At 40.0% G+C, this 14465-nt stretch overlaps 2 protein-coding genes across 2 annotated transcripts; both read right to left on the bottom strand.

Annotated features, from left to right (window-relative positions):
• Positions 1-536: 536 nt before the first annotated feature.
• Positions 537-2807, bottom strand: il19l (interleukin 19 like). The gene is given in 7 exon segments (XM_031848459.1): positions 537-563; positions 1192-1296; positions 1298-1372; positions 1807-1869; positions 1959-2111; positions 2273-2335; positions 2533-2807. Coding segments are annotated over 7 exon segments (645 nt in total). The 5' UTR covers positions 2692-2807.
• Positions 2808-4520: 1713 nt separating this feature from the next.
• On the bottom strand, positions 4521-12687 carry prelp (proline/arginine-rich end leucine-rich repeat protein). The gene is made up of 7 exons (XM_031848262.1): positions 12595-12687; positions 8436-8871; positions 8161-8346; positions 7883-8040; positions 7564-7760; positions 5369-5444; positions 4521-5201 (listed from the first exon to the last, which is right to left on the bottom strand). The coding sequence occupies exons 2-7, from the start codon at positions 8865-8867 to the stop codon at positions 5111-5113; spliced, it is 1140 nt and encodes a 379-aa protein (XP_031704122.1). The 5' UTR covers positions 8868-8871; positions 12595-12687; the 3' UTR covers positions 4521-5110.
• Positions 12688-14465: the final 1778 nt, after the last annotated feature.

Below are 14465 nucleotides of genomic sequence, written 5' to 3'. Positions count from 1 at the left end.
GAAAAAGTTATATTATAATATGTCGAAAAAGTGAAAAAAATGGTAAAGTATGTTGTCAAAATATATTTTAAAATGATCGTATTGTTATAAAGGTTATAGTATAGTATGTCAAAAATATTCATTGTATAATATGTTTTAAAATGCCATAAAAAAGTCATAGTTTATTATGTCGAAATAAGTTACTAAAAGTCATGTCTGTACATCGAAGAAAAAGGTCATAGTATAGTATGTCGAAAAAGGTAAAAAAAAAAAAGGTGTATAGTATAGTATTTCGGAAGAATAGCATAAAATATTTACAAACACATGATATTTTCATATCATACCCTTCTATGACTTGATTTTTTTCATCAAAATCATGCTGTATTGAAGAAGACAAACTCATGTTTACAATGTTTACTGAGGTAATGAATCAAATGAGAAGTACAGTCATTTTCTCAACAGACTTCCAAACAATCACACTTCTTTTTGCCACCGGCGGAGTCTCCCCCTGCTGGTCATTTGAAAGAATGCACGTTTAAGACACTTAGCCATCGGCTTCACTCTTCAGAAGCGGAGGTTGCCGCCTGTGCGGGACACATGTACCACGTGACACGCCCGTTGAAACAGTCACAGTTCACTAAGACAAGCACAAAAACTGCTTGGTAAGGTTCAGGAAAAACAACATGGTTAGGGCTCAAATAAGTACGTGAATCGTAAATTGGTCGTGTCACGCAGTAGAGTGGGCGTGTCGTGTAGTTTGTGAGACTGCAGAGAGAGCCTTCTCAAAGCATCCGTTCACGTGTCAATCAATCAATCAGACTTTATTTGTAACACAAAGTGCTTTGCACAGAACAACACATCTTTGTGTTGAAATGAAACACTCAAAGTCAATAGGTGGGAGTATTTTCTTTTTTATTAAAGTTTAAATTAAACCGCTCTTAAAATAAAAATAAATATAGCAATAAAACGATATCTTTAGTCTGCTTAATGACCTTACATTACAGTAGAAACACACATACAATAGCATAACACATTTCTATTGCTGATAAATATCAATACATATACATTTATGTCATGTTATCTATAAATATATTTTTAAAAAAAAACAGCCCACAAGTTGGTGGATAAATATATGATATTAAATTAATTCAAGTACAAAAAATGAGGAATGTAGGCTACAATGGCAGAGAAGGGAAATGAACAATCCCTCACTCTGCGTACAAGTAATGTCAGGTCAGGAGTTAACATCTTTGACGAGCTTGAGGACTCATCAACAGCAGGCACTTTGGGATTTTGCTGAGTTTCTGTCTGATCATGCGCTGAGTCCCTCCAGCCACCCCAGCACAGTGTCCAGTTCTCCCACGGCCTTCTGTGCAGCCTGGTTTATGTCTAGCTGCTCAATGGAAAGAAAAGGAGAAACGACAGAGAGAACAGTGGATTTAATGATGAGCAGAACTGTAACAACACTATTATATATATATATATGAAACTATTTTCTGTTTGAAAACTGTTTTCTTTTTTGTTTTTAATAGATTTTATAGAACTGTTTTGAAAAGAAACCTGCCAAAGTATTTGTTACCCCGTTGAGCTTCAAGAGTGCACTGTGTTACATGTTTAGTACCATACAGAACTAAATATTCATATTGATTTGTTTGGTTTCTTTATCTTTGCCACATCTATTAGCAAGTGATACATAATATATCTAAGATAACCGCAGACCATACTGAAAACCAACCAAGACGTCATTTGAAAAAGTGAATAAATTGCACCCTCTGCAGATAGCTGTGTGAATGTCTATGCCCAGTGAGATGTTATTCAGTAGCCTACCTTGTTAAACTCAGCATGCAGGGAGTCGATCTTATGCTGTGTGTCCTCTTCACATTGGCAGTGCTGCACAGAACGCACAATTATGAATACAACTTATTGCTATTTTTAATTAAAGCACTTTTTTTCCCATTGGAAAGAGTTATTGAACTTACACATTTATGTATATCTTTTCTGATGCTCACAAAAGCGTTGGCCAGAGCGCTGGAGCAGCGTTGATGCTGTGGCTGAGAAGAGGCATAGTTGCTGAACACTCTCTCAACGTAGAAACGTAGCACAAGACGCAGGAAACAGCACGTCTGACCATCCTGATAGAGACACACGAAGGTCAGATTACAGCAGCTACATACTCGTATACTGTTTCTAAAACTTCATCAGTCTAAGGGTTAGGATATACAAATATTCAAAAATCTGAAACAGGAAATTAGGATAGAAATCACACCAGCACTACATGGTGAAAAAGACTCACCTGAACATGCGTTATCAATGATTTGTCCAGAAGTTTCACTCCGATTGCACTGTCTCTTTCCATCTGGAATGCAGAGACCACAAAGAACAAATGAGAATATATCTCCACTTAGAGATGTGATAAACCGTGTTTGATCTTTTTCTTTGGTAAAGAGTTTGCCTGTGTCTGCTTGCTATGCTGGATCAGGCTGCTGCCTTTGTTGATTTCTATTATTCATATTTCTGTCTGTTGTGCTGAGAAAGTGTGTGCATTAAACTCACCGCCTCTGATCGTATGTCAGTGTAGTATTTCCGCAGTTCGTGCATGTGAACATTGACGGAGCAGCTGGCCAAGCTCAGGGTTCGGCTCTCCCCAAGTTCACTCAGACAGCTGAGCAGGAGGAGCAGGCAGAAAGAGCAGCCGAGCAGCATCTTCATCATTGTGGTTGTCTGGTGGGAGAGCTGACAGAAACATGTTGTTCGTTAAAATATCGCCAGATAAATTACTGGGAATTATATAGGTACAGATCATCTAGGGGTTACTTAAATTACTGACTATTCTGTTAAGGCAAGGCACGTTTATCACATAGCAGCATATCTTTGATCAATTAAGTCTATAAAACTTCAACAAATAGTAAAACCAAAAGCCCATCACAAGTTGTAGGTGATGTATTCCTAATTATTGTTTTGTCTTGTCTTGCTACTCAATTTATAAAAAAAAGAAATTACAAAATAGAGAAAAGCTTCTCATTTCAGGTTTCATTGCCCACCGCCATGACCCCAAACCAGCACCACTTGTGTTTAGACTCACCTGTGTGTGTGATACTCAGAGGAAGAGTCCTGGGAGAGATGTGCCTCTGTGTCTCCATCCTGCCTCCTTTTATAGTGGACTAAGGGAGATTTTTTACCAGGTACTGCACCACTTGCACAGACACATACACACTCATGCACCTGCACATGTACTTGCACACTAATTGTTTTACAGGAGGAGGAAGTATGCCGCAATTAGAGGAACTGATGTATCAACACCTGAATGGCAGAAAGGGAAAAGGAAAGATTGAAGATTTCCTCCTCCTTGATGTGCAGTGTGTTCATTGTAGAGAAACCACTTTGCTGAGGGTGATGTCATCATTTGTTGAGTCACTCATTCGATTCTTAGAGTGTCATCATTCCTCCGCATCACTAATTTATTCAGACGTGTTAAAAAGTACGCACTGCATCATTTGGCCAACGGCCAATTCAAATGTAATTATTGTTTTGGTGTGAACGACGGGTATGTTTTGCATTTGCTTTTGTGTTCTCATAGACCTCTGACCGATCACTATGTATGCTCTCAAATGTTATACGTCATACTGGAACTAAAACCTCCTCCAGCACATACCCTTACTCGTTCCCTCCTAGGAGCACTCTCACAGGCTGTGACTTCACTCCTGTCAGACAAACCCTGTTCGGAAACACCTACCGAACCTGCTCACCTGCTTACTAGGCCAGGTTAACTTTTGATGACAAGTGCACGGAAAGAATCATAAGCAAGGAAGTGCAATGGAAAACAGGAATAACCTGTGTTTATGGAAAACATACATATATAAAGATAATAGCAATATAAATAGGGAAGTGAAAAAGTTCCAGATTCCGTTCTAGGAGGTAGTAAAAATATTTGGCAAAACTTCCCAGGTCAGGAATGCTTGGTGCTTGCTAACCACTAGAGGTCCTCACAAAGCACTTTGAACATGGAACAAATTCTAATGATCCAATTCACAATTCTGTGGCACTGCTTCAACAGCTGCTGAATATATCATCGAAGATACTTCTTTTTATATGATACAGTTTTACTACTTTCATACAAAGTATGTTTTATATTTCTGAGATTGAGTCATAGTCTCTTTTACAGGAACCACATGTGACTGTCTTGAAAGAAACAGACTAACGCTGTAACTCAGAAGTGGACAAAGTAACAGTAACGCCTCGCAGTGCAGTGCAGTACAATAATCCTGCAAGTTATTTTGCGACCTCTCAGGAGGGGCTTCTTGTTGGTATCAGTTGAAACAAAGAATTCAAAAGATTGGGTTTACTAGAAGCTCAATCACATTGGATGAAGGCAGGGTACAACCTGGACAGGTCGCCAGACTATCGCAGGGCATTCCTCCATTTTGCAAACCTAATTTACCGAAAAATGACTGTAACATAATTTGTGTTGGTGTCCATTGATGCCTCAGAGGAGCATAAGGAGAGGGTGAGACAATCTCAAATAATCAAATGCAATCAAATGATCAAAGAAAAGAGTTTTATTTTCCATTATTTGTACAAAGCTTCTTTTTACAGAAGAATAATATACAGAGGACTAAGAATAAAAAGAATAAAATGACATTTTTACATGGAGTACCTTGAAAATCACAGGCACATTTGGGACAGTCTCAACTACATGGTAGTTATGTTTTAAACTGGTTCTTCTGACATCCACTGCAGGTCTGTTTGTTGTCCTTGGTGGCAGCTCTACTCTGGTCACATCTGCTAGTGAACATAACTACCCTCCATATGTGTAGCATGTCTGTCAATGTACCCGCATTTTCAGGCTTTACTCATTCTAGTTTTATTTTTGCACTGTGTTACTATAAACAAAACATGACTAAAATGTAACATCTGTCAGTTTTTTTAACATTTATTTGTGCCTCTTTCAATAACGCAGTTCCACAGTAGGCCTATGTACGGTTGGATATACCTTGTTTCTCACTGAGCATGCTTTGCCTTTATCTCAGTTTGCACACAGTGCACACTGTGTGTATTTGTGTGTGTATACTGTAAGTGTGTTGTTCGTGTGCATGCGTGCGTGCATAACCTCAGGCCTTTCGGCAGGGTTCTCCTAAATGACAATGGAGTAAAGGTGTCTGAAGCACATGATGACATCCAGAGGGATGGGAGGGCTCAGGTGATTTCCGTCCAAACGCAGGTACCTGACACAACAGAATATGTGCCAAACATGTCATCCCAATGACAGCTGCTTTGTAAAACTAACTTGTTCCTGACATCATTAGCTTGTTCTGATTTATTTCCTGTCAAAGGGTGACACTGCACCGGTTTTGTATTGTTGAGTGCCAAGTTGTGACATAATGTGACGTACCTTAGTTTAGGGACCAGACTGAGATCGCTCAGGTCGGCCTGCAGGCTGTATGGACAGATCTGTGTGCCATTGATGCCTGCCGGGAAAACACACAGTCATGAATGTGTAGTTCTCCAATGCTGGAAACGCCTCACATTTGGATTAACTTCTGAAGGATGATTTAAAACTTCTATTGACTCTGCACGCCTGAGGCAAGGCTTAGTGGCCCAGTCAGCCAAAAACGTATTCAGCTGTAGTGTAGACACAGAAATACTCTTAAAGGAGCTGAAGAAAAGCCGTTTTCTGGCTCAAATAGGAAGGTAAACATGAGCTATTCCAAGATATTAAGACACATTTTAATGAAGTAAATTTTGGTCCAGGTGTCTATCCCATTTCAAGATAATTTGACTAGCTCCCAAAAAAGTCTTGATCATCTGGATCAATTGAATTTTGTCACTATGTCGTCGTTATTATTATTAATAACAACAATTTTTTTAATCAACTACATTTACTTCACTTGTCGTCATTCTGACTGTAAACAATGTGTAGAAACAGTTCACAACAGTGTATCAGCTCATGATCATCATACATTCTTCATATTTCGACAGACAAAGCTATACAGAGTGCTTGTTTACTCTCCAAAAACAAAATGTTTACAAGTAGATATCAACTAATAATCAAATGAAGCTGCTCAAAATACTATCAAATGACTCAGCTTCAGGTAAGGTCAGGGCTCAATCTATATATGAAATAAATAAATGTTTAAGCAAATACAGAAGGTTGACGCTGCATTATTAGTGTTTTGGCCACTTGGTTACAGAAAAAGCTCAAAAAAGCGGCCCTATAAGCAAACACTTGTCTATTTACAATTCATCAGGCATCGAGTGACATTAGCATTCATTTGGAGTCGTGTTTCTGGCCACCTGAGAAATGTAAGTGCAATATTCAATACTCTCTTTTTAGCCCTGTTTTAGTCTCCACTAACGCCTTACAAAAATAACTGTGTCTTCAGTCTGCTAGATGTTCAACTTCATGGTAACTAACTTTCAGTCTTTGGTGAGGCACACAGTGTGCATTGTTTTTTTAAAAGCTCTTTTTGCTTGACAGGGTAAAAGAAGACACAAAGCTTCTTAGACCTGCAGAGTCCTGTAATAATTCTCTGTGGGTTCATCCTGGTAAGTGACGTCTTTCACATTACACACAATGATTAGTAAAGTGAAGTCATTTAAAATTACAGTTAGGTTTGATTAGGCCACATTAATACACTTGGTTTGGGGTTTATGGGGCAGTTCAAGACAACTCACTCATTTAAAAACAATTCCAGATGTGAAAATATTTGTTTGGCTTAAATTTGATGTCAATCAGAGCTTGATAAGTCTTCATGGTGTTTGTTTGATATGTTTCTTGTTGGAAAGATCTTGTAGAGTGAACAGAGTCATTGGAGTGAGATCACAATCAGAACAATATTGCCTTTGTTTGGTGCGGCCCCCACAGTGCTTTTCACTACCCGATTAGACTTCTTCTCAGGACTCTGTAGGATTGTGCAAACTGAGTTTGATTGACAACTCTTACACTTCTGTTAGTTTTGTTTCACCGGTTAAGGCAGCACACTCACTCCCTTATCAGTCTAGTTCAGGGGTTCCCAAACCTTTTGGGGCCAGGGATCCCTTACAGGCTAGAAGAGTTTCCAAGGATCGTAATCATAACACTTATTCAGCATATGCTTACTACTATTTGTACTCCGAGATGCCATTGGAACTATTTATATTCTAAAACGTTTCAACCTCAATACTTCAGACCTATTTCTTAGTGATAAACAGAAACACATTTGAATGTGAATCATTTTACAATAAGATGAGATAATCCTTTATTAGTCCAAAAGCATTACTTATATATATCTTTAAACAAACTTCAAATAATTGATCTTAAAAGCTTTTATGAAAATGAACAGCAGCAAGACTGGCATTATAAATCCAGATATTTAAACCTACCAGATGGAACTGCCGATTTTCCGATGAGCTGCTCGACCTCCTGAGACACAGCCATGAGGCTATCACATGCCTTGTATCCCATAGACATTGACAAACCTCTCACGAATATGTGAAGGTTCTTTTTACGGGATTCAGAGCGTTACTTTAGCAGCAAACTATTTACAACATAAATATATAATGTCTACCTGAACAGAGAATGAAGTTGCATTTCCTGAGATTACTTACTCTCGATGGCGTTGTGGTTTAGGTGCAGGTGCTCCAGATGACCGGTGAAGAGAGGAACAGAAGTAATCAGGTTGTGGGACAGTTGCAGGTCCAGCAGGGTGGTAATGTTGAACACATACTTAGGAAGTCCTTTATCACTCAGCTGGTTGTAGTTCAGCCTCACAAATGCCAGGTGTTTCAAGCCTTTGAAGTAGTCTCTGAACAACGATGAGAAGAACAACTGTAAGAATGTAATCCAACCAGCGTTTGATAATGCATGCAGTGCATGTATGCATGTGTGTTCATTAGCTATGTGACAACGTGGGCACTGTGTACTTGCTTTGGGACGCCATCTATACGGTTCCTGTCCAGGAAAAGCTGTATGAGGCTATTAGGTATGCCAGCAGGCATCTTTTTCAGGATGTTGTGAGCCAGATTGAGCTGCATGAGGCTCTTTAGGTCCTTAAATGTGTTCTTTTCCAGGTCATTGTCACTCAACTGAAAGAAAAGTCATCATACATTCATATTTGCTCCAGAAGTGCATACAGGTCGCTGACCCTGCTCATACCTAAACCGCAGAGTATAAGCTCACAAAGGTACTTGTAAACGGAGGTTTACCTGGTTGTGGTACAGGTCGAGCAGCGTCAGGTTACCCATTTTGTTGAAAGCACCAGCAGGGATCTTAGAAATACGATTTCTACTGAGGCGGAGTTGTTCTAGACTTGCTGGGAGACCGGAAGGGACCTCTTTCAGGTGGTTACGTTGCACATAGAGGTATAGCAGTGCTGGGATCTTCTCAAACACCTGCACAAGAGATAGATGCAGAGAACACATATTTAGATGGTTTTATGTAAATTTCAATTGACTAATATTAATTGAGGAAACTTTATGACCTTTTTGTCTATTCGGTGAATGCGGTTATTTGCCAAATTAACCCAGCGGATCTCAGTGGCGTTGACGAACGACTCTGCCTTCACTTCTGAGATGTAGTTGTTCTGCAGGTACAAGTAGTGGGTTCTAGATGGGATGACGGGGATCGCACGGATGTTGCGGTTCTCACAGTAGAGAGCATTGGGATAGCTCGGGGAGCATGTACACTCCCGGGGGCAGTCAGGAAAGATGGAAGGTGGGCCCAGGATGGGAGGGGGGAAGTCTGTTGGCTCCTGGGGCTCTGGCTCTGCCGCTACAGCAGGCTGGTGGACAAAAGGCTTCTTGGTGGCGGCTGGGCGCCTGGTGGGCTTCTTTGGCCGAGTTCTCTGGGTGAACACTGCCCCCATCAGTAGGAACAGAGCCAATGCAGAGAAGAGTCCCACGCCGGCCTTCATCGTCCTGACAGAGCATGAAACAGAGGTAGCAGATTTGTAGACTCAACTGTATTTACAGTTACATGGATTAAGAGAGCGATAGAAGCCTCCACACAACACACAACCATCATTTTCACACCCAGAAAGTTTAACATCATGCAGATTACTCCTGTCTTTTGTTTCTTGCTCTGTGTGGGAGCTCTGGGACAGTGCTGCCTCTCAAGTGTGTATAAACCTGCTTCCTGATTTGCAGGAATTTAGAGGCTCAGTGCAGATCTCTGATTACTCTGAATACTTCAGTAAGCAACTCTTTATTTGACTTTAGCTTGTTCCTATTCTGAAAAGATATTACTTGCAGCACAAATAGTCCAATTTCAACTAGTATCTAGACAAACATAGAGCAGGTTTGGATCTAAGCCATGAAAACACTGAGACTGTAGTATTGTTAACCGAAATGATCAAACTGCCTGACTTTTGAACAAATATTTCAGCCTAATTCTGCTCTTATAAAAGTGGAAATGTTGCTATGTATGACTTCAGTTTCCTCTTGAGCTGAAAATAAGTAAAATATGAACACTAGAGAGTTGTCTGGTTTAAGTTTTCATGCAAACTTTGCAGTGTCCTGACTAAGAAAAGTATGTGAATCAATCAGTCATTGTCATAATGTCAAAGTGACATGAATTGATATGTCATTCCAGTTCATATAAATGTTAAGATAGGGGTTTGTGGCTTGGTAATACAAGTGGACGAGAGTGAGAAGGAATGAAAGCAGTGAGTTGTTTAATTTGATCAAATCCCACAAGGAGGAGGGGAAAATACTGGGACAGGATATTAGTCATTATGAGGGAGAGGAAAGGAACGTTTTTGGATAAAGGCTCTATTGTCAGCACTGGTCCAGAGGGAGCGATGTGGAGGGAGAAACTGCAGGTCTGGTGGGTTAAGGCTCTTTGACCCAGGAGAGGTCCAAAGGAAACAGTGCTGAACCCCAATGAGACTCTGATGGAAGCAATATGCATCTTTTAAACCTTTGTAAATGCAAAACTGTTGCAAGCAGATGTAGTATAGTTAGGTTCAAACTGACATGTATTTAAATGGTATCTTTTTAGAGAACAATTCATGTTGTAAAAATACATTTTGTCGAAGGGTGTTAGCTGTTTAGATTAAGGAGTTTAATTTTAGTTGATGAATGAAAAACAAAAAGTGTCCAACAGATGTGTGCAAATGAAATTGGTGTAAATAAACAAAAATAATCACCACACAGCTGTAAAAATGCATAAATGCTTCGGCACAAATTCACCATTAGCTTCCAATCACTTTGCACCAGTTAGGCAAGTCTCCGGCCAAATTGATAAACATAATATATTAATCACGGGGCAGGAATGAGGCTCAGAGGTATAATCTGTTCTGCCTGGAAAAACAAATCTGAACTTTTCTCTGATGGTGTTCCCTGGCACCGCCCCTACCTTTTCCCTCTCAGCCACCCAGAGCCTCCCAGCCCCTCGCTCAACACCAGAACCAGCTCTCCTTCCCCTCGTGCTGCTGTTGTCAAGATCAGTAGTCTGGCAAACAACTGCAGAGGCAAAGTCAGAGATGGCTGACTCATTGATTTGTTATTTGGGATCCTAATAAGCAGATCTGATAAGCATGAGAACTACACAGTGGGTCAGAGATCATCACAAACTGACCACATTCACATTGCAAATGACGGTAACTAATTCATCCCTAGCAATTATTGACTACTTCATTTTGACTTTAAACCCCACAAAATATGGTTATATTTAATTGGATCCTCCTTTTAAAAACAGCAGGTCACACATGCAAGGTCCGTTTAGTCCTGGAGAGTTTCATTATATCGCAGCTGTATAGCAGATGCGGTTTGTCCAGTTGTCATGGACTTTTGTAGAATCAAAAAGACAAATTGGCAAACTCCTGTGATATGATCGAAAGCTCCAGAACAGCTGCTAAATGGACCTATTGGTGGGAATGTTTTCAACTGCTGTTTCCAGGGTCGAAATGCATTTTGAAACCCATCTACAAATCAGTTTTTCAATCTAAAATGTATATTCCAAAAATGTCCATGAACATCAGCCATAACTCAAAAATGAATCAGATTTACTTTCTCATGATTGAAAGTGTCTTTTTAACAACCAAGTCCAAGATGTCATTAAGTTACAGTACGATTGAAGATATCTTTGATCAACAGCTATTTCTGCACAGTATAGATACATTTTAATACTACGAGTATGATCACTAGGTGAAAGTCCTCTTGAGATGTCCATGTGTATCAGAAGATTTAAAAAGAAGCCATAATTCTCATTCAACTCGTTGCTGTTGAACAATGCTCTTTGTTACAATGAAGTCCTTGATGGTGAGCCCTTTCCAATTCATTTCTTTCCTTTCGCTGTCAGAACAGGTGCCGTCATTCCATTAAACTGAAAATGATCACCACTGTTTTGTAAGAAGAGCCACATCACACACATCTGAATCCAGTGATCTGACTCAGATATCTGCGGTTAAACAACACATTTACAAAAATCTCCAAATAACATAAATGACAATAAAAGTGACTTCATAAAAACTGCATCTTCTGACTATTAAAGAATCATCTCTATGTATGTAAAACTTACTTTAGTTATCGGTAGTTAAGTCCACCTTAACTTAAAGATGGGCCTAATGTTAAAATTGCTTGGTATACATGCCCTGGAAAAGTGATAGTTACAAAAGTATTTGCCCTCCTTATGAAACCCTCAGCAGCAGATACTCTGCATTAGTGTTACAAGATTGCCAAAACATGTCCTCTGGTGGGTGGGGCATTCCTGCAGCGGCCGTGCAAAGGTTGGATCTACATCTATGGTCTGAATGTGCGGTGAAGGAGTTAGAAGGTGCACCGACAAAAACATCTGATTCATTTATTAATAAACTCATTCAAATAAAATGACACTAATTTAAAATAAATTGAGAATAAAGAAATGAAATCTACACTTCGCATTTCAGTCTGTTCTCCTGTCTGACTGGATGCTGTCATTACTGCTTCTTTGTCCTGAACATCTGCAGCTCCACCAAGATTAATTTCCTTTTACAATCTTGACATTCTTCACATAGTAATTTTTTTCAAAAGTCCAACCCTCTCACATTACAGAGATTCACCACGGCTGTGATTAAAAAAACAAAAAAAAGGTGATTTATTTTTCTTCACATTTCCAGAATATTCCTTTTTATTTTGTCCATTGGTTAACACACCAACCCTGGACTCCACTCCAGAGCAAGTTAAATGAATCTAAGATAAAAAATAAATAATGTTGAAACAACTTGAGGATCCATCTGATGAAAAATCATAGATTCTCCTCCATCAGCACAAAGTGAGCAGCAATGAGTTTTCAAAAAGAGTGACTTTCCTCACTCTCTTCATATTCTAACTTTCCTGCAGCAGCAGCTGTCCTCACACACCGACATAAAAAGCTGAAATCAAAGTGAGTTTGCAGGAGTGGAGAAAAGCAGTAGAGTCGAAGTGCGCGGCGGCTCCCTGGAGGACAGAGTACCACTTTGTCTGGCACAGCGTTTCACTAGAAACACACCAGCATGGCTCAGCAGCGCCTGTGCCAGGATTCCCCTCTTAGTCCTCAAACATACACAGTGGTTGTTCTGGCTCTGTTTCACACACAAACACACTCCTGACTGGATTATTATCTTATTGATTAGGATCCATCTGAAACAGACCCCCTTGGAAACAACAAATACAGTTTCTTACCTGCCTCTGGTACCTGCCCTCTTTTGTCAAGTCACAAGTTTCGTGTCTTTTCTTCTCTCTGCTACTCTCACTCTTTTTCTTCCCCTCCCTCTCTCTCCCTCTTCCTCTGTTTCTCTCTGTCCCTCCCCTCCTTCTCTCTCCCTCTCGCTCCCTCTCTCTCCTTTGGTGGACAAGCCTGCCAGTTGGGTTTGTGCCCTGGCTTTTTTCCCTTGGAAGGTCACAGTGGTTCTTTCTCCTCCTTTGCTCGGCTCAGGGCTTTAATGTGTCTGAACTGTGTCACAGTTTGTCATCATCTTTGCTCTGTTGCAGTATACCATAATATTGTTTTTCCTCAAATAGAAAAGGGTGCATAGTCATGTTTACATATGTGTGTGTATGCACAAGCATCTGTTTCTATATCAAAAGTCTTTCAGAAATGCTGGCAACACTGAATCTCTGTTAGGGAAAGCCCAACTGTAATTACATGTCTTTTCAGTCTCCCACCCACCCGCTATTGTTTTAGATGACTGCACTCATACCCAGTCATGTGCTTTTCATTAGCATCATCCTTTAGCTGATTTGCCAGCAGCTCTTCTGTGTCAGTTGAATATCTAGGAGAGGCTTTCTTCTATTCCAGCATCAGTAAACTCAAAAAGTCTGATTACTGAGGTCCAGCTAAAGCATGGGAGTAGTGGAGGGTCTTTCAAGAAGTGGGGCTGTGTGATTAAAGTGTAGAGCCTCTGTGTGTGTGTGTGTGTGTGTGTGTGTGTGTGTGTGTGTGTGTGTGTTTATGTGTCACTGGGGGCTTGGAGGTTGACATTTGTTTGGTGTCCTGCATTCCTAGAGAGTGAGCTGCAGCCGAAGGATAATGATGCGAACATATGTGAACAGTTTCAAACTCACATGTACATGCGTGTGCCTCCTTGTCCCACTTTCCCTCGCTTTCTTTTCTCTTTTTTTTTTTTTTCACTTAACTGCACTCCTGAGTCCTCTTCACTCAGTCAACAGGGTTTGGTTATTGACCTCAGCTCGGCCAAACATCTGGACAAGACTGGTCCCAACAAGGAAAGAAAGGTTACGTCAACAAATACTGTAGGACACAGAGAGAAACGGGTCATTAAAACAAATACGTCACTTTTTGGGTTGTTGCTTTCTCATCTTCTCCGCTACCATTTAAGAGCGGGTGCAAGAATCCTATTCAATGACTCACATCCACTGATCAACTGCAGTGACCTAATTTCTCTGTAAAAGTTTTTATTTTGTGCTGCCTGCAGGAATGACATCATTGGAAATAGCTGCTAATTAACAGCAACGCCTCATGGTTTAATATTGTTTAATAAATGACATTCATAATATACCATCATTAGAAATTAATTCAAAACAAAAAAGTTAAATTGAATAAACTTTAATTTAAAACAAAGGTGATTGTCTCAATGATGTGGTCTGCTACAAATTGTTGGTATCCAGCTACTGTCTGGCATTGTGCTGACATTAAATGCGACAGGTCTCAGTCTACAGAGGTGGTCAGCACATAAATGGGACAGGCCATTTAATACAAACACAATGAGCTTCCAATCAGGAACCCAAACAACAAAGGAGAAAATACAGTGCGTGTCTGAGCCATATTAGTGAGAGACCAAGAATTACCAGTGCTGCTAATTTATTGAACAGGCAGTATCATTCGGACAAGATGATGGCAATTTACTCCCATTATACAGTCCAACAGATGGTGGATGCACTATATGAAGATAATGGCAAGTTATACCCAAATAAAGCAAGTTACTCATGCAAGTTTCTTTAACGTTAGAAGTTTGAACGTTTGACCTATGTGGTTTGGTTTTGCATGTGAAAAGAGTCACATGGGCTGTGGAATGTAACTGTTCAGTCTCCAG

Source organism: Anarrhichthys ocellatus, unplaced genomic scaffold, assembly GCF_004355925.1.
Source record: "Anarrhichthys ocellatus isolate YVR2014 unplaced genomic scaffold, GSC_Weel_1.0 scaffold1, whole genome shotgun sequence".
Lineage (NCBI taxonomy): Eukaryota > Metazoa > Chordata > Actinopteri > Perciformes > Anarhichadidae > Anarrhichthys > Anarrhichthys ocellatus.
Note: the sequence above shows the minus strand (reverse complement) of the source record. Positions and strands in the feature narration are given on the sequence as shown.